This window comes from Podarcis filfolensis (genome assembly GCF_964270895.1).
Source record: "Podarcis filfolensis genome assembly, chromosome: 12".
Lineage (NCBI taxonomy): Eukaryota > Metazoa > Chordata > Lepidosauria > Squamata > Lacertidae > Podarcis > Podarcis filfolensis.
Window position 1 is genome coordinate 51,811,393 of NC_139614.1, and position 21,839 is coordinate 51,833,231.

The window sequence follows — 21,839 nt, forward strand, 5'->3', positions numbered from 1 at the left end:
CCTGAAAACAGCAAGAGAAAACTCTTTCCCTCTTCTCTTTTTTTCTTTCCTTTCTTCCTTCCTTCCTTCCGCGTCCGTCTTTCGTTCCTTACCTTCCTCCTTCATCCCTCCTTCTCCTGCCTGCTAAGCTATCCAAACGCGGATCCCTACCTGGACCCAGCCAAGCCGAGCCTCTTCCCATTGGCTTTCCCCGCCAGCCCCGCCCCCTCCCTCCCTCAAGTCCCGCCCTAGGGGCGGAGCCAAGGGAAGCCCTTCCACGCGGCGCCTCGGAGGGAGCCGCACATTGACTTGAGCCTTGTTGCTGGCTGGTGCCTCTCTCTCCGGGTCTGCGTCTCTTCTGCGAAAGGGAGCCTCGTCCCTTCCAGAGTCTGCAAAACGAAAACAATCAAAGGAGGACGCTGGTGGATTTTTATTTTTAAAAAACGGTTTTTCTTATTTAAAATTCAACTTCTGCAGAATGCAGAGATCACTTTCTCTTGCATGAAGAGGAGTTTTTTTAAAAAAAAAATGAGCAAAGCAACGCACGGTGCAGAATAATGTAGTTGTTATTATTATTTTAAATTGTCCAAGAGAAAATCCGGCAGAAAAGAAGCAATTTTGCATTGTTGGATCTTCCTTGCCCCGCACCGTCACGCTATGGAGTATAAAGCAAGACCGCGTCTGTGGTTTTGGGTGACCGTCCTCGGCTGCATGATTTCCGAGGTGAGTGAGCAAAGGGTTGCAATACCCCTTTTTCTCTGCAAAAACTGTAAGGGGGAGGGCAAGGTAGGAAATTCTTAAACAGGAGAAGGGAAAGTCTGATTTCTAACCACCTTCATACCTTAGGAAGATAAGGAGCTGCTTTCTACTCAGCCAGACCATTGGTCCATTTCATAAAATCGAAGAATTGTAGAATTGGAAGGGTTCCCAAGGGTCATCTAGCCCAACCCCCTGCAATGCAGGAATCTCAGCTAAAGCATCCATGACAGTTGGCCACCCAACCTTTGCTTACACACCTCCAAGGAAGGAGAGTCCATCACCTGTCCTGGGAGTCTGTTCCACCATTGAACAGTTTCTACTGTCAGAAAGTTCTTCCTGATGTTTAGTCGGAAAGTCCTTTCTTGTAGCTCAAAACCATTGGTTTGAGTCCTACCCTCCAGAGCAGGAGAAAACATCCGTGCTTGGTTTCCAGACCCTTGATCATCTTGGTCGCCCTCCTCTGCACACCTTCCTGTTTGTCAACATCCTTCTTAAATTGTGGCGCCCAGAACTGGACACAGTATTCCAGGTGTGGTCTGAAGAAGGCAGAATAGAGTGGTACTGTGACTTCCCTTGATCAGGACACTGTACTTCTGTTGATGCAGGGACGCGGGTGGCGCTGTGGGTTAAACCACAGAGCCTAGGACTTGCCAATCAGAAAGTTGGCGGTTCAAATCCCTGCGACGGGGTGAGCTCCCTGCTCGGTCCCTGCTCCTGCCAACCTAGCAGTTCGAAAGCACGTCAAAGTGCAAGTAGATAAATAGGTACCGCTCTGGCAGGAAGGTAAACGGTGTTTCCGTGCGCTGCTCTGGTTCGCCAGAAGCGGCTTAGTCATGCTGGCCACATGTCCCTTTACCTTTACCTATGACTTCCCTTGATCAGGACCCTGGACTTCTGTTGATGCAGCCTAGAAGAGCACTAAATTCGTTCTAAATTCAGTATTGTCTACCCTGACTGGCAACAGCTCTGTGGGTGATTTCAGATGGGGTATGATCCTAGCCCTAGCTGGAGATGGAAGATGGGACTTTCTGCATGCAGTTCCTCTGCTACTGAGCTACACCCCTTTCCCCTATTAGGGACATAGGAATTTGCCTTGCCTTGGGTCAGACATTTGGTCCATCTAAGCCTCTATCGTCCACACTGGCAGGCAGCAGCTCTCTAGAAGGTTTCAGACAGGGGACATTCCCATCCCACAGCAGGGAATGAATCAAAGCTACCAATGAGCTGCGTCTTTTCAGTCTTGCCCTATTTGGAGTAGCTTAGAGGGGAAACTGGGGTGTCAGGAGAAAAGCCCACAAGGATGGATGCTGTGTTGGGTCAAAACATTGTACAGTGCCTGGCACAAGGCACCAAGTCGCAGTAAACATACTGGGACTTTTTCCAGGGGGTGACGTTTTAAATGGACTGTTTTCTAGGTCTGTCCAAAGGGCTGTCTGCTGCTTTAAAAACTCCACTTTGTGTTTATACACGCATGCACAAAATATGCACACACTCGCACATATATCAAACTTGGTTTTTTAAAGCATCCAGCAGTGATCTGGACATGTTTATTCTGAATGTTGGAAGGATGCTGCTAACCACTAAAACCATGTATTTATTATGGTGGCCACCGGTCTCTGTCTCTCATATATGCACAAATGCATGTCTGTGTGTATAGACAGATATCAAACGTGCTTGTGTTTTTATTTCGTAATATCTATGCTTTGGTTTTATTCTACACCCCTGAGAGGTTTTTTAAAATATATATATATATTGAGTAGCATAGAAACGGTCTTAAATTAATCAATAGCATTTGGCAGTATTGATCTTCCAACTTTATCAATGCTTAATTTCTAGACAAACAGGTGACGAGGCAGGTGCTTTCTGCACATGCTCAGAGCATTTTCATTTGTTCCTGCGTGGTATAGTTCTGGTATTGAAACCAATGGATCAGCCTTGGTGAGCTTAAAGTCAGCTTATATCAAGGGACTTCATTAATTCTTCTTATTTTTGGTTTATGGGGGGAGAATTTCAGGTTTTTTCCTCAGCACAGGGCAAACAAAAACTTTCCATTTCCCCCGTTCGTTGATTCATTTGGTGCTTTAGCCGAGGATCAGACCCACACATGAAATCAGGAGATTTGTGATGGGACTTCTTGACAAAGAAGCTGATGGGAGGATGTTTCTCAGTGGTCCTGAGGGGGGTATTCAAACTTCCGCCTCCACACACACCACAATCTTGATGTGAATCGCTGCTCTTTCATCCACACAACAAGCCTTTGTTGTTGTTGTTTAGTCGTTTAGTCGTGTCTGACTCTTCGTGACCCCCTGGACCAGAGCACGCCAGGCCCTCCTGTCTTTCACTGCCTCCAACAGTTTGGTCAAACTCATGTTGGTAGCTTCGAGAACACTATCCAACCATCTCGTCCTCTGTCCTCCCCTTCTCCTTGTGCCCTCCATCTTTCCCAACATCAGGGTCTTTTTCCAGGGAGTCTTCTCTTCTCATGAGATGGCCAAAGTACTGGAGTCTCAGCTTCAGGATCTGTCCTTCCAGGGAGCACTCAGGGCTGATTTCCTTAAGAATGGAGAGGTTTGATCTTCTTGCAGTCCAGTGATCCATGAAGGGGACAACAAGCCTTACAGTGGGTAAAAATCCAGCAATACATCTCATCCAGAGTTGAATCAATAGCCCCAATAGACGCCGCAGACCCTCCATAGCTTAGCACTTCTGAGCCTTGATGATTTCAGCAAGAAAGTTAAGCAAGTGTTTAATTTCTCTCTCTCTCTCTTTGGGAAGTCAGTCGGAGGGCTAATGTTTGGCTGGGTTGTGATTGATTTTCAGAATGCTACGCGGGTGGCACTGTGGGTTAAACCACAGAGCCTAGGACTTGCCGATCAGAAGGTCGGCAGTTTGAATCCCCGCGACGGGGTGAACTCCTGTTGCTTAGTCCCTGCTCCTGCCAACCTAGCAGTTTGAAAGCATGTCAAAGTGCAAGTAGATAAATAGGTACCGCTCCGGCGGGAAGGTAAATGGCATTTCCGTGCGCTGCTCTGGTTCGCCAGAAGCGGCTTAGTCATGCTGGCCACATGACCCGGAAGCTGTACGCCGGCTCCCTCGGCCAGTAAAGCGAGATGAGCGCCGCAACCCCAGAGTCGGTCATGACTGGACCTAATGGTCAGGGGTCCCTTTACCTTTACTTTACCTTGAAGAAAAAGGGTGGACTTCCATTCACGGAGTTTGTGCATCAGGACTTTGGTTTCTGCCTATAATCATTTGCTTGTCCCCCAAGTTCTGTTTCGTTTCCCCCCAGTTGTTGTTTTTTTTAATCATAGATCATTGCTATATTATTCCAGGGTTCATTTTAAAACAGACCCTGTTGGACTGTAATCACCTGGTTGTGCCACAAGTTGTATTTCCACACACCCCTCTTCACATTAATCATTTCCATTTCCCACAGTTAATGCCTTTTCACTCGCTCTGTTCAGCTGCAAAATACATTTGCGCTGCAGAACGTACAGGCTGTCACAGATTGCATGTTATTCTCATAATACTGTCACCCGTGTATCGGGAGCTCTGCAGAGAATGGAAGGAGATGGGCTTACAAGCTAAACTTCTATACTGCAGGTAATTGAGGGAGGAATAGACAATCACTTCAGTTAACGCAGACATAGATTTAGTTCACGTAAGGGCAGGGGCAACCCAGGTGATGATCTCCAGGTCCGCAATTAAGGACTGCAATGTCCATCCGAGAGCGATGATGGGATTTGTAGTCCACAGCATCAGTCTATCCCTGAAGCGGGACATGAGAGCGGATAAAGTCATAGTGTGAAAACCAAGAATAATGGCCCATCAGGATTAAGGAGACCGGGGGTGGGGATAGGGGACAAGCTGAATCTCCCCTGCCTTTTCCGTCTTGTAGGAAATTGCATTTCTTCTGTGGCCCACATGTCTTCTTTGCAATACTCCCTTCGAATGCCCGGCATACCTGGGAGATGGTGAATTTGAACCCCACCCCTGCAGGAGGGTAACCAATGCATCACTTGGCCTCTGTCCTCCCATCTGCGAAATGGGTTCATGCAGAAGGCAAACAAAAAAGGGGGTTGATGTTGTCACACCTCCAGTCCCTTCCTACTCACCTTGGCCCTGAAGTTAAGCCCCACTTGAGTTCAGTAGGACTTGCCCCTTAATAGGCGTGTTTCTAATTGTCGTTTGAGCTTTGCTGTCACCTTGGCTATAAAGAAAGACGGTCCTTTGATGGCTATTCTCAGGAGCCAAATACACATTTTGGCACCTTGCCTTCCTTAAAACCGAGAATTCTGCGAAATGAGAAAAAGCTCGAAGGAGCTTCTCTCTGCAAGTCATATTTCCTCAGGGTCATTTTCCGGGACTGTTCCCATGTGCACATCCCATCACCTAAAAACTGTAACTTGCCAGTATGAATGGGCCATAAACAGAGCCCTGACTGCTGGATCTGACCATCTAGTTCAGTGTGCAGAGGCAAATCAGATTATTTCTGGATACTCACAGACAGCGCATGAAAGGGATGAGCCCTTCCTTGTGTTTTTTCCTGGACGTCTATTATGCAGTGGTATACTGCCCTTGAACATGGGGTTTCCATTAAACTCTTACAGCTGATAGGAACAGAGAAAATAATCCTTCCTGAAGTTGAGGGATCTTTTTCTAAGCCCAGTGGTCATCGAAAGATTCAGTCCTACCGATGTTTAAAAAAGCCATCTCCTACTATGGCAAGCCTACTCCATGCTGCTGATGCCCTCAGGATGGTTTTGAATTAAAATCAGTGCTTTTCAGTGGAATCCAACTGCGCAGATTAACAGGCATACGGTGGTTGAGCCTTGAGATTTCAAATGATGTGTGAATTTAGCCTCACCCAGCCATTCTTGAAACGCCAGCTTCCCAAGTCGGCTTCTAATTTCTTAGCTGGAAGCACTTGAGTAACCATTGATATATTCACAATAATTCCCATATGCATCACATCCCTTACTTCCCTTCCCTTTGGTCGTCTGCGGGGGGGGGGGGGGGGAGAGAGTTTGCTTCCTTTTGCTACTTCATTACAATGTTGTGAAATTGGTTACAATGCATTTGCAACATAGAACACAGATAACAACATAGTGTAAAACCCAAACCAGTTATATAAATTCAATTCTGGTAGGAAATACAAATAAAATACAAGTTCTCATAAGATCAGTGACATATTAAAAAATAACAAGGGAGGAGGAGATTGACAGCCGGGTGTCTAAAATACAAAGAACAGTGCAAAAATGCAGAATCTTTTCTCTACCCAAAGGTGCCTTTTAAAAAGAAAATGACAGACCCTCCCAGCTCTGACTTTGCAGCTTTCCTTTCCTCTCCCATTCTCTCATCCTGGGAGATCTTTCTTCTTCCCTTTCAAGGTCTTTCCATCATCTACCTGCCACTTTCATACTGCTTTCACTGGTAGTTTGTGTGTGTGTGTTTTGTGTGTGTGTTTTGAAACAGCTTCAGGGCTCTGCCCCTTTGTCACACACTAATGGGACGCGGGTGCCGCTGTGGGTTAAACCACAGAGCCTAAGACTTGCCGATCAGAAGGTCTGCGGTTCGAATCCCCGCGACCGGGTGAGCTCCCGTTGCTCGGTCCTTGCTCCTGCCAACCTAGCAGTTCGAAAGCACATCAAAGAGCAAGTAGATAAATAGGTACCACTCTGGCGGGAAGGTAAACACCGTTTCTGTACGCTGCTCTTGTTCTCCAGAAGCGGCTTAGTCACGCTGGTCACATGACCCAGAAGCTGGACGCCGGCTCCCTCGGCCAATAAAGCGAGATGAGCGCCGCAACCCCAGAGTCGGCCACGACTGGACCTAATGGTCAGGGGTCCCCTTTACCTTTAATGTGACCAAGGAATCAGAACACAAGGCAGGGTTGTGCAAACTGAAAATGGCCCGGTTTTCTCGGCGGTTCCCATTCAGTTCCATGGGATGAGGAACACGGTGAGCAGGATTTAATCTGGAATTCGTGGAATGGAGCGGGCAGCCTTCCCTTAGCCCGAGGGCCACTGGGGGAAAATGGGGTGCTTGATCCCCAGTTCAATGAGCACATCTAGTTTCTCCCATATAAGTGAATGGAGGAAAAGAAAGTAACATACTAGGAGGTGTTGTTGGCTTGGGGAAAATCCTCGCCCCATTGCCTTTTAATTCTCCACAACAACCTTGTGAGGTAGGTTAGGCCGAGAGAGAGAGAGAGACTGACTGGCCCAAGGTCATCCCATGAGCTTTACGGCTGAGTAGGGACCTGGTTTCTGAGGTCTTAGTTTAACCCTGCAACCCCCACAATATGTCCTTGTTATTTACCTTAGATACTGAGCTGGTTGGTTACAGCTGACCCCTGGAAATGTTGGTCAGAGAGCCCGGAGGTGAGGTTCCTGCAGGGCGCAGCTCTTGTTGTGGCAACAGATGAAGTCACAGGCAATTGCCTTCAGCAAGAGATCTGAGAAACAGAAAGCTACTCAGGGCCGGGGCAGCAGGGAGAGGAGGGTGAAATATTTTTAGGGCCAGGAGAAGTGCCTGGCAGGGCAAGAACTCACATTGAAGAAACAGTCTCCCGAGAGAACGTGATGCTTCTCTGTAGGAATGTAAACCCAGGCAGGGTAAAATGCTAGGATACATAGCTTGGGAAGAACGCACCTCGTGAATCACCGGGCTTCCTCACTTTGACATCTCTGCACACATTCTTCCATTGCTGGGAGGACCCAGCCGAATCGTTCCCCCTCTTTATGCAAGGCAGGCTCCACCAGCATCCAGACAACACCAGAATGCATGGTTTCTTCGTTTATATATTATATTGCATTTATAGTCCAGCTTTTTTCTCCATGGGGTTTAAGGTGCTTTAAATGGTTCTTCTCCTCCTCACCAAATCCCCACAGCAACGACCCCGTGAGCTGAGAGCCCAAGGTTCCCCAGTGAGCTTCACAGATGAGTGAGGATTCGAACCCAGGTCCTAGCCTGACAACCACTAGACAACGCCAGCTTGGGGAAGGCTGATGCAGGCAATTAAAGGACCACAGTCCAATCATCACAACATTTGTGTGTCAAGCGCTTCATAGCCTTGAACCCTACAAAGCCCCGCAGTCTTAGGGCCAAAGTAGCCATGATGTGGGGGGGGTGTTAAAAAAAGAAAATCAGATTGAATGGGGACCTAATAATTTTGGGGATTGTGGCAGGCGGGGAGGGAGGTGGAGGTTTAACCTTTTCCTTCTTTGCTGAGGATAAACCCATATGTTGAAACTGGGTGTGGGAGCACCTCTCAGTGATACCAAATTCAAAACGGGGTTAAATCTGAGGAGGAGTGGGTTAGATTCTCCCCTCACACCTGCTCTGATCCTCGTAATTATCAGTCTTCTCAGCTCCCCCCCCCCCAGAAAAAACCCCTACAGCTGACACATTTATAAGGTCACATCACGGTTTGAGGTTCTTTTTCATTTCCCCTATTAATAATAATAATAATAATAATAATAATAATAATAATAATAATAATAATAATTATTATTTGTACCCTGCCCATCTGGCTGGGTCTCCCCAGCCACTCTGGGTGGCTCCCAACAAAGATTAAAAATACATTAAAATGTCACACATTAAAAACTTCCCTAAACAGGGCTGCCTTCAGGTGTCTTTTAAATGTCAGGTAGTTGTTTATCTCTTTGACATCTGGTGGGAGGGCGTTCCACGGGCGGGTGCCACCACCGAGAAGGCCCTCTGCCTGGTTCCCTGTAACTTGGCTTCTCGCAGCGAGGGAACCGCCAGAAGGCCCTGAGAGCTGGACCTCAGTGTCAGGGCAGAACGATGGGGGTGGAGGCGCTCCTTCAGTTATACAGGACTGAGGCCATTTAGGGCTTTCAAGGTCAGCACCAACACTTTGAATTGTGCTTGGAAACGTACTGGGAGCCAATGTAAGTCTTTCAGGACCGGTGTTATGTGGTCTTGGTAGCCGCCCCCAGTCACCAGACTAGGCAAGGATGGCTCCTTAGGCAAGCGATCGCTCCTTAGGCAACAGAAACCGCTCTGCATATGCTCAGAGTGATGCTCATTGATGTTTTTATTCCTCGTGTCATGGAGTGCTCTGAGTTAGGGGAGAGGCTGTTCTGTTCTTCCTCTCTGGAAAGCTGTGCCAAGCTAAATTATGTAAGAAGGCGAGATGTTTATTAATTCGAGCGCATTGTATGTTTGTTTTCTTCTCTTGCAAACACTCGGAGAGCGGTGCTCTTTCCCTTCCCTTTGGGCCTGCTATTAACACCGTTTGCTGCAGAGTGTTGGTTAGTGGAGTGGGGCTTGGAATCAAATCCCGCCGCTTTCTGGAATCAGAAAGCCAGAAGGCGTCCCTGATAAAGCCCCTTGCTCGCCTGGATGGAGGGCAGAGAGGACCTTGTCTGGAAACTGCTGTACAAAGGCCAAATTTGCATAGAACCATAGCCTCGTAGCTCAACATCAAAAAAACGAAGATGATGGCCACTGGGCCCATCACCTCTTGGCAAATAGAAGGGGAAGAAATGGAGGCAGTGAGAGATTTTACCTTCTTGGGCTCCATAATCACTGCAGATAGTGACAGCAGCCACAAAATTAAAAGACGCCTGCTCCTTGGGAGAAAAGCAATGACAAACCTAGACAGCATCTTAAAAAGCAGAGACATCAGCTTGCCAACAAAGGTCCGTATAGTTAAAGCTATGGTTTTCCCAGTAGTGATGTATGGAAGTGAGAGCCGGACCATAAAGAAGGCTGATCACTGAAGAATGGATGCTTTTGAATTCTGGTGCTGGAGGAGACTCTTGAGAGTCCCATGGACTGCAAGAAGATCAAACCTATCCATTCTTAAGGAAATCAGCCCTGAGTGCTCACTGGAAGGACAGATCCTGAAGCTGAGGCTCCAATACTTTGGCCACCTCATGAGAAGAGAAGACTCCCTGGAAAAGACCCTGATGTTGGGAAAGATGGAGGGCACAAGGAGAAGGGGACGACAGAGGATGAGATGGTTGGATAGTCTTCTCGAAGCGATGAACATGAGTCTGACCAAACTGTGGGAGGCAGTGGAAGACAGGAGTGCCTGCTGTGCTCTGGTCCATGGGGTCACGAAGAGTCGGACACGACTAAACGACTAAACAACAATAACAACAAATAGCCTCGTAGAGTTGGAAGGGACCACTAGGGTCATCTAGTCTGACTCCCTGCGATGCAGCCCTGCCCACTTTTCCTCTCGCCCCGCCCACCGTTTGCATGCTGCCGTTGTGAGCAGGAGCATTGCTTTCTACGAAAGTGAAATCATCTCTGCTGGGATAGACACCCACCCCTCTCTCGAAATCTCCCACAAGCAGAGGCGGTGATTTTTTTGTTTTGTTTTTAAAAAAGGAGAGCTCTCAAAATGATTCATGCCAGAAAACTAGGCTGCATACATACTGTTGGGGGAAAAACGACTCTCCTCCAGATTTATCGGGTGTGGGTGAGGAGGAGAATTTGTTTCTTCAGACTTTCCCCTGGCGTTCTTTTCTCTGCCATTTTTTTTTCCCTGGGAGAGGTTCTGTGCTGGGAATAGCAGCGAAACAGGCTGGTATTCAACAGGCGAAGCTTTACCCGTCTGAGCCCTGCAATGAAGGGTTTATTTCAGCTGTGGTTTATTCATTTATTACTGGGTTTATATCTTGCCTTTTTCTGCAAGGAACTCAAGGGGGAGCAAATGGTTCTTCTCTTCATTTAATCGCCACAACAATCCTGTGAGGTAGGTTAGGCTGAGAGTCAGTGATTGGGCCAAGGTCACCCAGTGGGTGTCGTGGCCAAGTGGGGATTTGAACCCAGGTCTCCCAGGTCCTAGCCCAATGCTCTAACCATTGCCCCACACTGCCTCACCACATAGGAGCTTAGGAAGCCGCCTTCTACAAAGTCAGGCCCATTGGTCCTGCTAACCCAGTATTGTCCACACGGACCGGCAGCAGCTCTCCAGGGTTTGAGGCATGGGACATTCCCAGCCCTACCTATAGATACCATTGGGCACCTTCTGCATGCAAAACAGGTGTTCTGTGACTGAGCTACACCGTTGAATTTCTGCCTCTTGATATGCCCACTGAAGGCAGAGAGCCACAAGATAAGCAAATGTCCCACGGGACATTCAGAGTGGCAGAACATTGCCCTTTCCTTGTTCTGATATCGCCGTGGTGAACAGATGACAAAGCTCTCACGGCTCTGTGCGAAATCTTGTGATTACCGTATTTTTTGCTCTATAAGACTCACTTTTTCCCTCCTAAAAAGTAAGGGGAAACGTGTGTGTGTGTCTTATGGAGCGAATGCAGGCTGCGCAGCTCTCCCAGAAGCCAGAACAGCAAGAGGGATTGCTGCTTTCACTGCGCAGCGATCCCTCTTGCTGTTCTTGCTTCTGAGATTCAGAATTTTTTTTTTCTTGTTTTCCTCCTCCAAAAACTAGGTGCGTCTTGTGGTCTGGTGCGTCTTATAGAGTGAAAAATACGGTATATATTTTTTCTGCCAGATTCATTTCAGCACAGCTTGACGCTTGGCTTTTGGGTCGCTGTGAGTTCTTTGTGTGGCAGGCGAAAGAGGACAGCGTTTCTCCTGTCCTCTAAAGCAGCTGTTTTGGTCGGAGACCTGGAGCTAAAATTCCAGGAGACGTGGGATGAATATGTTTGGGGGCCGAAAGCCAAAGGCTTCTGAGCACCTGGTCTGAAAGACAAATGGGCCAATGACAGAAGTTTTGACAGAAGGTTTGGGGTTTCTTAGAGCTGCCAGCCCTCGCCTTAGATTTATAAGGACGGCATCTGAAAAGTTATTGTAAAATAGTTTTCCTGGCTCGATCAGCATTGAGCTGATGCCACAAATCTGCTGTAAAAAAGGAAAATTCAGGTGTGCTGATGCATGCTGTGAATTCCGGCTCTGATGCTTAGAGGTAGGGAGAGGGAATTCAGTTCAGGTTGTACAGAAAGGCAAACCTACCAAATTTGCAATCTGCAAACTGAACCAGAGCTGTCCTTTGAAATCCTTTGCCTTTTGCCAGTTCAGTTCTCGAGCCAAGTAATGTGTGCAAAATTTGTTTGCTTATTTAATTCAGCTACCTATGTGCTGCTTAACCACTTAAACGGTTTGTGAGGATATGACACACAAAAAAACCCCAACAGGAGTCAAAACATTAAAATCAGACTTTGATTAAAATGTTTGCTGGATTTTTATTTTTTTTATTTATTTTTTACGTATTCAGTTTGCATATGCCATGTGCATTACATTAGTGAAAACAGCATACAAAAATGTGTTATGTTAGGTGGTATTGCTTTGCTAAAGCTGTGTATTCTAAAGACAAAATTATGAACAAAAACCATTACATGTTTGGGGATTAGCACTGAAATGCTGGTTAATTTTTTTGAGGACTTTGAAATAAAAAATAACCACAAGCTGACGTCGAAATGTGAAGAGCTGGATTTAAGATTGGAAAAATGAGAAACCAATTCACTCATTCCTATTGATATTTTAGGTTTCATAGAATCATAGAATTGTAGAGTTGCAAGGGACCGCCAGGGGTCATCCAGTCCAACCCTCTGCAATATAGGAATCCCAGCTAAAGCTGACTGAAAGAGCCAGTGGAAATGCATCGCATGAACCCCCCCCCCCCCCCGCCGGGACTAGTGAATTTATTTGTAAAGAAAAAAGGCAGCTGACGATGTAAACTGGGACTTAAGTACATAGCAAGAGCCCTGCTCCATCAGACCAAATTGTCCATCTTAGCACAGCATCCTGCTTCATGCAGTAGAGAAGCAGGTGGCTAGGTGATAGACCTCCTTTGGTTTTCCTCCCAGCAGCTGGTGTTTGCAGGTAGACTGTCTCTGCACATGGAGGCTCCACGTTGCTGGGTGCCTCCTGGTTGGTGCTGACTCTCAACGGGGCCTTCTCGGTGGTGGCTCCCTGCTTGTGGAATGCCCTCCCTGTCAATGGCCAGAAGAGACTATTCCCAGGAGCCTTGAAATGATTAGCTCTGGGGACCCATGATTGCCTTAAAAGGTTTTCGGCTATCTTAATATTTTTCAGATGCTTTTATCATTAATTGTCTGGTTTTTGTTGCTTTATTAGTGGCCTCGAATTCGCTTGGGAGATAGAGCAGGCTAGATATAAATAATAGCACTAGTACCAACAGCTGAAGTTTGAAAGAGTAAAGTCCAAGGGAAGCTGTACCATATACAGTAGATAGATACATAAATAGATAAATGTGTAATTCAGTGCTCAGGGTGAAGAGTATGGGAATTAAAACGGGGAGAGGGAGTTTGATAAGCTGAAGTACCGGTAATTGTGTGAAAATTCACTTAGCCATGTTCATTTCGGGACGCGGGTGGCGCTGTGGGTTAAACCACAGAGCCTAGGACTTGCTGATCGAAAGGTCGGCGGTTCGAATCCCCGCGACGGGGTGAGCTCCGGTTGCTTGGTCCCTGCTCCTGCCCACCTAGCAGTTCAAAAGCACATCAAAGTTCAAGTAGATAAATAGCTACCACTCTGGTGGGAGGGTAAATGGCGTTTCTGTGTGCTGCTCTGGTTTGCCAGAAGCAGCTTAGTCATGCTGGCCACATGACCCGGAAGCTGTACGCCGGCTCCCTTGGCCAATAAAGCAAGATGAGCGCCGCAACCCCAGAGTCGGTCACGGCTGAACCTAATGGTCAGGGGTCCCTTTACCTTTACCTTTATGTTCATTTCACAGAGTAGCAACACCTCAGTGTGACTGAGATGGGTGGGCGATTAGATAATGAAGGATGTGAGCTTCAGGGTTAAACAGAGCTCTTCTTCACGTGTTGCTTTGCAAAGCCCCAATCCAGAATTGGCATCGCAGGACCGAGCCAAGTGTTGTTCCTTAACACCAGGAAAATTAGAGGTTTTTAAGCCAGGAATTGTGGTGGGTGCATTGCAAATCGGGAACCCTGATGCAAAAAAATCCTTCTTCCGCCACCCCAAAAACCTTTGTAGAGTGAGAAAAATGTCCGTCGAGAGGGGGGTGGACTTGACTGAGTGCCACATTTCCATCGGGTCTCAGTTTGAGTGCATTGTCCGCTGTGAAAATATCGCTGTGCCTTTGCCAACGGAATTACAACCACGTAAATCCAGCCTGGATGGGAGACAAATTGAACACATTGTCTTTTGCATAGCCAGAGTGTACAGTTGGCAGGCTCAGCTGTCTCGCTGGTACATGACAACTGCTCATGTTCTCTTGTTTCTCTCTCCCCCCCCCCCCCTTTTAAGCTCTGCTTCCCAGCTTTCTTCATTCTGCCACCTGGCGTTACTTAGGGAAAGGTTTGTCTCAATGGGTAGAGGATTGGCTTTGCATACAGAAGGCTCCCCCGGTTCAATTCCTGCCCGGCGTCTCCACGTAGGGCTAGGGAAAGTCTTCCATTTAAAAACCTGGAGAGTCATTGCCAGGCTGCATAAACCAGCCATACCCAGTATGGGCTCTCCCAAGTGTTTGGAAGCACAGCTCCCCTCGTTCCTGCTGGGGCTGATGGGAATTGTAGTCCAAATCGCAACGAAGAGCCAGTGTGGTTAGTCAGCAGGGGTCAGCAAACCTTTTCAGCAGGGGGCCAGCCCACTGTCCCTCACACCTTGTGGGGGGCCAGACTATTTTTTTTGGGGGGGGGGGAATGAACGAATTCCTACGCCCCACAAATAACCTAGAGATGCATTTTAAGGGGGCCACTAGGTGGCGCATCGGAAGATGGCTGACAATAACATCTCTCCGACCCACACGAGGTAATTTGGAGGCTATGATGGGGGTAATTAGCCTCCTTAACCCCCCCCCCCAGGATTGTGGGGGGGACGGCCCTTGCCTGCTGTGCCCTATACCACCCCCGAATTTGTGGGGGTGGGGGCACTAGGCACAAAGCCCTCCTGTGGGATTCCGGCACTCCTGGACGCCGTCCCTGATTCGTGCCGCTAGTTGCAAGCATCTTCAAAAGAAACAATTTGGACGAGATAAATTGCACATGCTTCAAGGAAAAAGGGGAGTAAAGACTGCTGACAGAAGAGATCTCTGATAACAAGACAAGAATAAAATATGAGAAGATACGTCAAGATACGGTGCGACAAATGACTGAGGGGGGAGGGGGGGAAAACCTGTCTTCCTTTTTCTTATGTGATTTAGCAAGAATCCCCTCCCCTAATGAGTCAGAAACTAAGGACTTAAGCTGTGGATTTAAGGCTGTGTGGAGATGAACTTTCGAACCAAAGCAATGTTTTAAGATGAAGCTGGAAAGCTAAGAGTTTTGGAATGATGCAGTTAAAAATGCCGTTGCCATTTTGGGAGGCATTGTTGGAGCTCTTGGGTCTGGGAGGAGAAAGAGAGAAATAGAGTTGTTTACATATCGTGGATCAACTCCTCGGTGGGACTTAAGAGCGACAAATGCCAAATTTATGATGGAAAGAGCGATGCTATCTATGAAGGAGATATATGGAAACCATCTGGACTTAGTGGAGGAACGGGAAATCCACACAGGATTATTATTTTGCTTATCGGCTTAAAGAGACTAACAGAAGAGATCGTAAAGGAAAAATAGAAATTATATGAACAAGATATGATGTGGAAACACCAAGATAAGACTGGACAGAATTATGAACTTTGTCTGGACTGATTGGGACTGATTTGGACATTAACGCAGTAATAAGAAGATGATTTGAATCCCCTTTGGATCTTGAAGTATGGGTTCCCCCAACAAAATTTAAAAATTTGGCTTTGTAATTTGGAATTATGTGATGTGATTTAATTTGATGTGATTGGCCAGTTAATAAAAATTATTTTTTTAAAAAAAAGAGATGCATTTTAAAGAAAAGCACACATTCTCCTCATGTAAAAACACCAGGCAGGCCCCACAAATAACCCAGAGATGCATTTTAAATAAAAGGACACATTCTACTCATGTAAAAACACGCTGATTCCCGGACCGTCCATGGGCCAGATTGAGAAGGCTATTGGGCCGCATCCGGCCCCCAGGCCTTAGTTTGCCTACCCATGAATTAATGCAGGCATGGGCAAACTTGGCCCTCCAGATGTTTGGGGACTACAACTCCCATCACTAGCTAACAGGACCAGTGGTCAGGGATGATGGGAATTGTAGTCCCAAACATCTGGGTGGCTAAGTTTGCCTAGGCCTGGGTTAGTGTCAGACTAGGATCTATGAGACCAGGGTTCGAATCCCCACTTGACCATGAATCTCACTGGGCGACCTTCGGCTAGTCACTGACTCTCAGCCTAACCTACCTCACCGGGTTGTTGTTGAGGATTAAATGAAGAGGAGGAGAACCTTGGGTTGTTGAGGGAAGTAAATGAGATTGGGGGTGACTATGTATGCGCCAAAAAAAATGGTAAGATATAAATTCTATAAATGCAATGAATTAAAAAAATGAAACAAATGAATGAAAAATGTCTGAAGGGCACCAGGTTGGGGCCAGTCGACACAGAGAATGCTGAACATCTCTGCTCTTAGACCAAGTGGAAGGCTTTGCAGGCATCAAGGACTTGCAAAAGCCATGCCTAATGTGATACTCACTGCAGAATTGAAGGTTCTCCACACAGCTCTGCCTGCCTGCCTGCCTGCCTCCTTAGTTAAAACCAGCCAGGGGGTGGCTCTGCCTGTCGCTAGCGCCACCTACTGTTGGTCTCCTGTCCTTCCGCCCTACCAGCTGCAATGGGCACCAGTCACCACTTGTGGCAGAGGTTATCGCCTAAGAACAATCATAAGCTAAGTAAGGGGGGGGGGGGGAATAGCAAGAAGGACCACACTGGACATAAGAAAATAAATGCTTCCTATCTGTATGTGTGAGAACCTTTTCATTAAAAAAACTTTTAATGAAGGTGAAAGAGGAGAGTGCAAAATATGGTCTGAAGCTCAACATCAAAAAGACTAAGATCATGGCCACTGGGCCCATCACCTCCTGGCAAATAGAAGGGGAAGTAATGGAGGCAGTGAGATATTTTACTTTCTTGGGCTCCATGATCACTGCAGATGGTGACAGCAGCCACGAAATTAAAAGATGCCTGCTTCTTGGGAGAAAAGCAATGACAAACCTAGACAGCATCTTAAAAAGCAGAGACATCACCTTGCCGACAAAGGTCCGTATAGTTAAAGCTATGGCTTTCCCAGTAGTGATGTATGGAAGTGAGAGCTGGACCATAAAGAAGGCTGATCGCCGAAGAATTGATGCTTTTGAATTCTGGTGCTGGAGGAGACTCTTGAGAGTCCCATGGACTGCAAGAAGATCAAACCTCTCCATTCTGGAGGAAATCAGCCCTGAGTGCTCACTGGAAGGACAGATCCTGAAGCTGAGGCTCCAATACTTTGGCCACCTCATGAGAAGAGTCGAGTCCCTGGAAAAGACCCTGATGTTGGGAAAGATGGAGGGCACAAGGAGAAGGGGACAACAGAGGATGAGATGGTTGGACAATGTTCTCAAAGCTACCAGCATGAGTTTGACCAAACTGCAGGAGGCAGTGGAAGACAGGAGTGCCTGGCGTGCTCTGGTCCATGGGGTCATGAAGCGTTGGACACGGCTAAACAACAACAAAATCTGTACGTGTTATGCTTTCATGTCCAAAGGACTTTGCCCACATTATCTAATTGCAGTGTTTACAACGACCCTACAAGGCAATCCAGAATTCATGTGCCCCATATTGCAGATGTGGGACAGGACAGGCGAGCTAGAGAGTCACTTGCCCAAGGTCTGCTGGTGAGTCTGTGGCAGTGGCCTGAATCAAAGGGGAAAGCTGAGAAGCGTACCGAAGAGAAGACATGGGGAATGGATGGGTTGAGGGTAAAAACAAACTTGAAAAAATAATCAGCCTGAATAGCTCAGTTGGTTAGAGTGTGGTGCTGATAACGCCAAGGTTGCAGGTTCAATCCCTGTCTGGGACAGCTGTGTATTCCTGCATTGCAGGGGGTGTGGACTAGATGACGTTGCAAGTTTAATACACCATAATAGCTGTCTAAATATTCATGGTAAATCAATCCTCCCACTGCTTAGGGAAACGGTGCCCCAGAGAGAATCATTGCTGGCTGATCATCTCGCTTTAAATTGCCTTTCTCAACCTTCTGGCCTCTAAAATAGAATTGCAGGAGAAGGAGGAAAAGGAAGGGTTCGTGCGAACTGTTGGCACTGATGGGGTGCATGCTTGAGGGTGAACATAAGAAGAGCTTGCAGGATCGGGCCAATGACCCATCTAGCTCAGCATCCTGTTCTCACAGCGGCCAACCAGGTGGGAAACAGGATCCGAGCCCAAGAGCCCTCTCCCCTCATGTGGTTTCCAGCCACTGGCGTTCAAGGCATTAATGCCTTTGACCAGAGGATAGTCATCATGGTTAGTAGCTACTTGATAGCCTTCCCTTTGATACATTTGTCCAAGCCTCTTTTAAAGCCATCCAAGTTGGTGGCCATCCCTGCATCCAGTGGGAAGGAGTTCCATAGTTTAACTATGCACTGCATCAAGGACTTAAAAAAAAAAATCTGTCCTGAGCCTTCCTTCAGCTTCAGTGGAGGTCCATGGCTTCCAGTGTTATGAGAGAGAGAGAGAAGCGTTTCTCTATCTACTATCCATCCCCTCTTCCAACTGCATTCTGCTAGTGCTCCTGAAAGCGTTCCCAATCCATCCTGCTGGACAGACTGGGCTTTATGTGGCTTATGGAATGGGAAGAGACAAATTCACAGGGGACGATGGGCCTATTGCTTGAGGTTTTTGGGGTTGGGGGGTTCCAGCCAGCCAGCGGTCCAGCCCCTGCCAAGCAATACTCCTTTCCATTCTTCCTTCCTTGGATTTCAGCCCACCCCGACCCTCCACTCACTAATCAGTCAGTATTCCACGTCCACAGAGCATGCGCAGTTCTTATTCGCCTATTTGGGGGGCTCCTACCCACCTATAGGTAGGGACGCGGGTGGCGTTGTGGTCTAAACCACTGAGCCTCTTGGGCTTGCCTATCAGAAGGTTGGTGGTTTGAATCCCCGCGACGGGGTGAGCTCCCGTTGCTCGGTCCCTGCTCCTGCCAACCTAGCAATTTGAAAGCACGTCGAAGTGCAAGTAAATAAATGGGTATTGCTCTGGCGGGAAGGTAAACGGCGTTTCCGTGCGCTGCTCTGGTTTGCCAGAAGCGGCTTAGCCATGCTGGCCACATGACCCGGAAGTTGTATGCTGGCTCCCTTAGCCTATAGAGCGAGATGAGCACCAACTGCAAAGTTGTCCGCGACTGGACCTAATGGTCAGGGGTACCTTTACCTTTACCCACCTATAGGGATCTCTTTCCCTTAAAAAATGTTTGAACTTCTCCAGACCTTTGATTACATAAGGATTGGCACTCACACCTGAACTTGGGAAATGGAGAAAACAATAGTGAAATAATGATGATGATGATGATGATGATGATGGTGATGATTTTATTATTTATACCGCTCCCATCTGGCTGGGTTTCCCCTAGCCACTCTGGGCAGCTCCCAACAGAACACTCAAAACAGAATAAAACTTCAAACATTTAAAAACTTTCCTAAATGAGGCCTCCAAGTTCCTAGGTAATATACCTCCGGGTGACGCACTGCTTGTGCATTTCTCAGAATTTGCCAAAGCAATTGGCTAGGGCTCTCATATATCAAACAGTGAAAAACCAGACTGAAAAGTTGTTGAGCGTTTTTTTGGGGGGGGGGTCCAAAGTTGCTGTGCTTTTGCTTTTCTTTGCTTTTGGTTTTTGCTGAGCTTCTTTTGCAAAATGGCAATATAAGCCATTTTGAGCTATTTTTGTGGGAAATTGGCAAAAATGACACTGACAATATGGAGCGCCATACATCTGGACGTTTCCCCGATTTCTGCCCAGATGCTGCTGCGGACTGCAGTATTCTGGATATGTCCAGGAAATTCTGGGCGCATGGCAACCCTATGTTTGGGTAACCAGTGTGGGAAGCAGGATGTCGAAGGAGGTGGACTTTTTGCTCCCACACAGCAGGGCACTTTTTATGTTCTTGCATCTGGCTCCCGAGTCTTCATTCATGAAATTGTTGCAGGCTCTTCTTCCCAGGCCTAAAGAACCAGGATGCATCTATTTAGGAGACCAATGGGTCATGTTCAAAGGGAAAGGGCCATAGCTCAGGGGGAGACCATTTGCCCTGCAAGTTTAATTCTGGAAAAGACTCCCTGTCTAAAATCCCAGAGAGCAACTGCCAGTCAGTGTAGGCTATAATGAGCTGGATTGACTCCATATACAGCAGCTAGGAAAGTTCCTATTTTTTAAATATATATATATATATATATATATATATATATATATATATATATATATATATTATTAGTTTTAAATATATCATTTTCAACAATTATTAAACATACTTTTATATCTTATACATTTTTTTTACTTCCATCAATCACATCTGAAAATTTTCCAATCTTTTCACTTAATATACCTTTCTTATTTTCACTATTACATTTAAATCTCATAATTAATGTCTCCCTTCTTTCTCTTCTTTGCAATATTTCATATATTTCTCCTTACAAAACTTCTAGCGTAATTTGTGGATTACAGTTGCTCTTCAAATAATTTGTATATTTCTTCCAATCTTCTGTATATCTCTGGTCCCGCAGGTTTCGGATCCTTCCTGTCATTTTATCCAATTCTGCGTAGTCCATTAATTTTGTCTGCCATTCTTCTTTCGTTGGTATTTTTTCTTGCTTCCATTTCTGAGCCAACAATACTCTTCTCGCTTTTGTTGCATATAAGAACAATTTTGCATCCTGTCTATTGATATCCTCACCTATAATGCCAGGTAAAAATGCTTCTGGTGGAAAGCTCCTATGTTTTGAGCTTCAGGAAACGGGATCTGTCTGGCTTAAAAGCCAGATATTTCCAGAGCAGGTAGGTAGCCGTGTTGGTCTGACGCAGTCGAAATAAGTAAATAAAAATTAAAAATTGTCCAGCAGCACCTTAGAGACCCACTAAGTTTGTTCTGGGTATAAGCTTTCATGTGCATGCACACTTCTTCAGGTACACTGAAACAGAAGTCACCAGACCCTTATATATAGTGGGAGGGTGGGCTGGAGTTTTTTCTACTACTACCCTCCTGAGAAAAACCCCTTCCCACCCTCCCACTATATATAAGGGTCTGGTGACTTCTGTTTCAGTGTATCTGAAGAAGTGGGCATGCACACAAAAGCTTATACCCAGAACAAACTTAGTGGGTCTCTAAGGTGCTGCTGAAGGGACGCGGGTGGCACTGTGGGTTAAACCACAGAGCCTAGGACTTGCCGATCAGAAGGTTGGCGGTTCGAATCCCCGCAACGGGGTGAGCTCCCGTTGCTCGGTCCCTGCTCCTGCCAACCTAGCAGTTTGAAAGCACCTCAAAATAGATAAATAGGTACCACTCCAGCGGGAAGGTAAACAGCATTTCCGTGCGCTGCTCTGGTTCGCCAGAAGCGGCTTAGTCATGCTGGCCACATGACCCAGAAGCTGTACGCCAGCTCCCTCGGCCAATAAAGCGAGATGAGCGCCGCAACCCCAGAGTCGGCCACAACTGGACCTAATGGTCAGGGGTCCCTTTACCTTTAAGGTGCTGCTGGACAATTTTTAAATTTATTTCGACTTCTAGGGCAGAGTTAGGAACTCGGATATATAAGCTAGGCACCAGATGGCTCCTTAAACCAGGGAATGTCTAGTTGCCTTTTTGCAGCCAGGTTGCTAGAAGTTCATATTTCCCCCCTCTTTCAACAGTCAAACTAGACTGGGTGGTAAACACAAATAACCAGTGTGGAAGAACCCAAGATACAATGGGGTGCAGGGGGTGGGTGGGTTAACTCATTCCCCCTACCATAAGGGCAATCTTTGCTATGGGAGAAAAGCTTCCATTGGTGCCTCTGGGAGTTTTCTTCCCTTTGCAAAATAGCAATGGGTGGGGGCTGCTTTCAGTTGAGTCTGCGGCAGAAGCAAAGGGTTAAACACACACACACACACACACACGCCATCACCTCTATCTGATAGGTCCCTCCACCTGGCTATTTTGTTTGGGTTTTTTTAATCAGCTGTATGATGCCAAAGGCGAGATCCATCTCACCACCAAAGCCATACTGCACTGTTTTGTTTTTAAAATAAATC

The 21,839-nt window shown here is 46.8% G+C and overlaps 1 protein-coding gene across 1 annotated transcript in view; it reads left to right on the plus strand.

Moving 5' to 3' along the window:
- Positions 1-280: 280 nt before the first annotated feature.
- The window catches only part of LOC310746124 (vasoactive intestinal polypeptide receptor-like), a 116,489-nt gene continuing 94,930 nt past the window's right edge, over positions 281-21,839 (plus strand). The window contains exon 1 of the mRNA XM_083579895.1: positions 281-702. Within this exon, the coding sequence (XP_083436021.1) occupies positions 637-702 (66 nt within the window). The 5' untranslated portion in view covers positions 281-636. The remainder of the gene's footprint in view (positions 703-21,839) is intronic.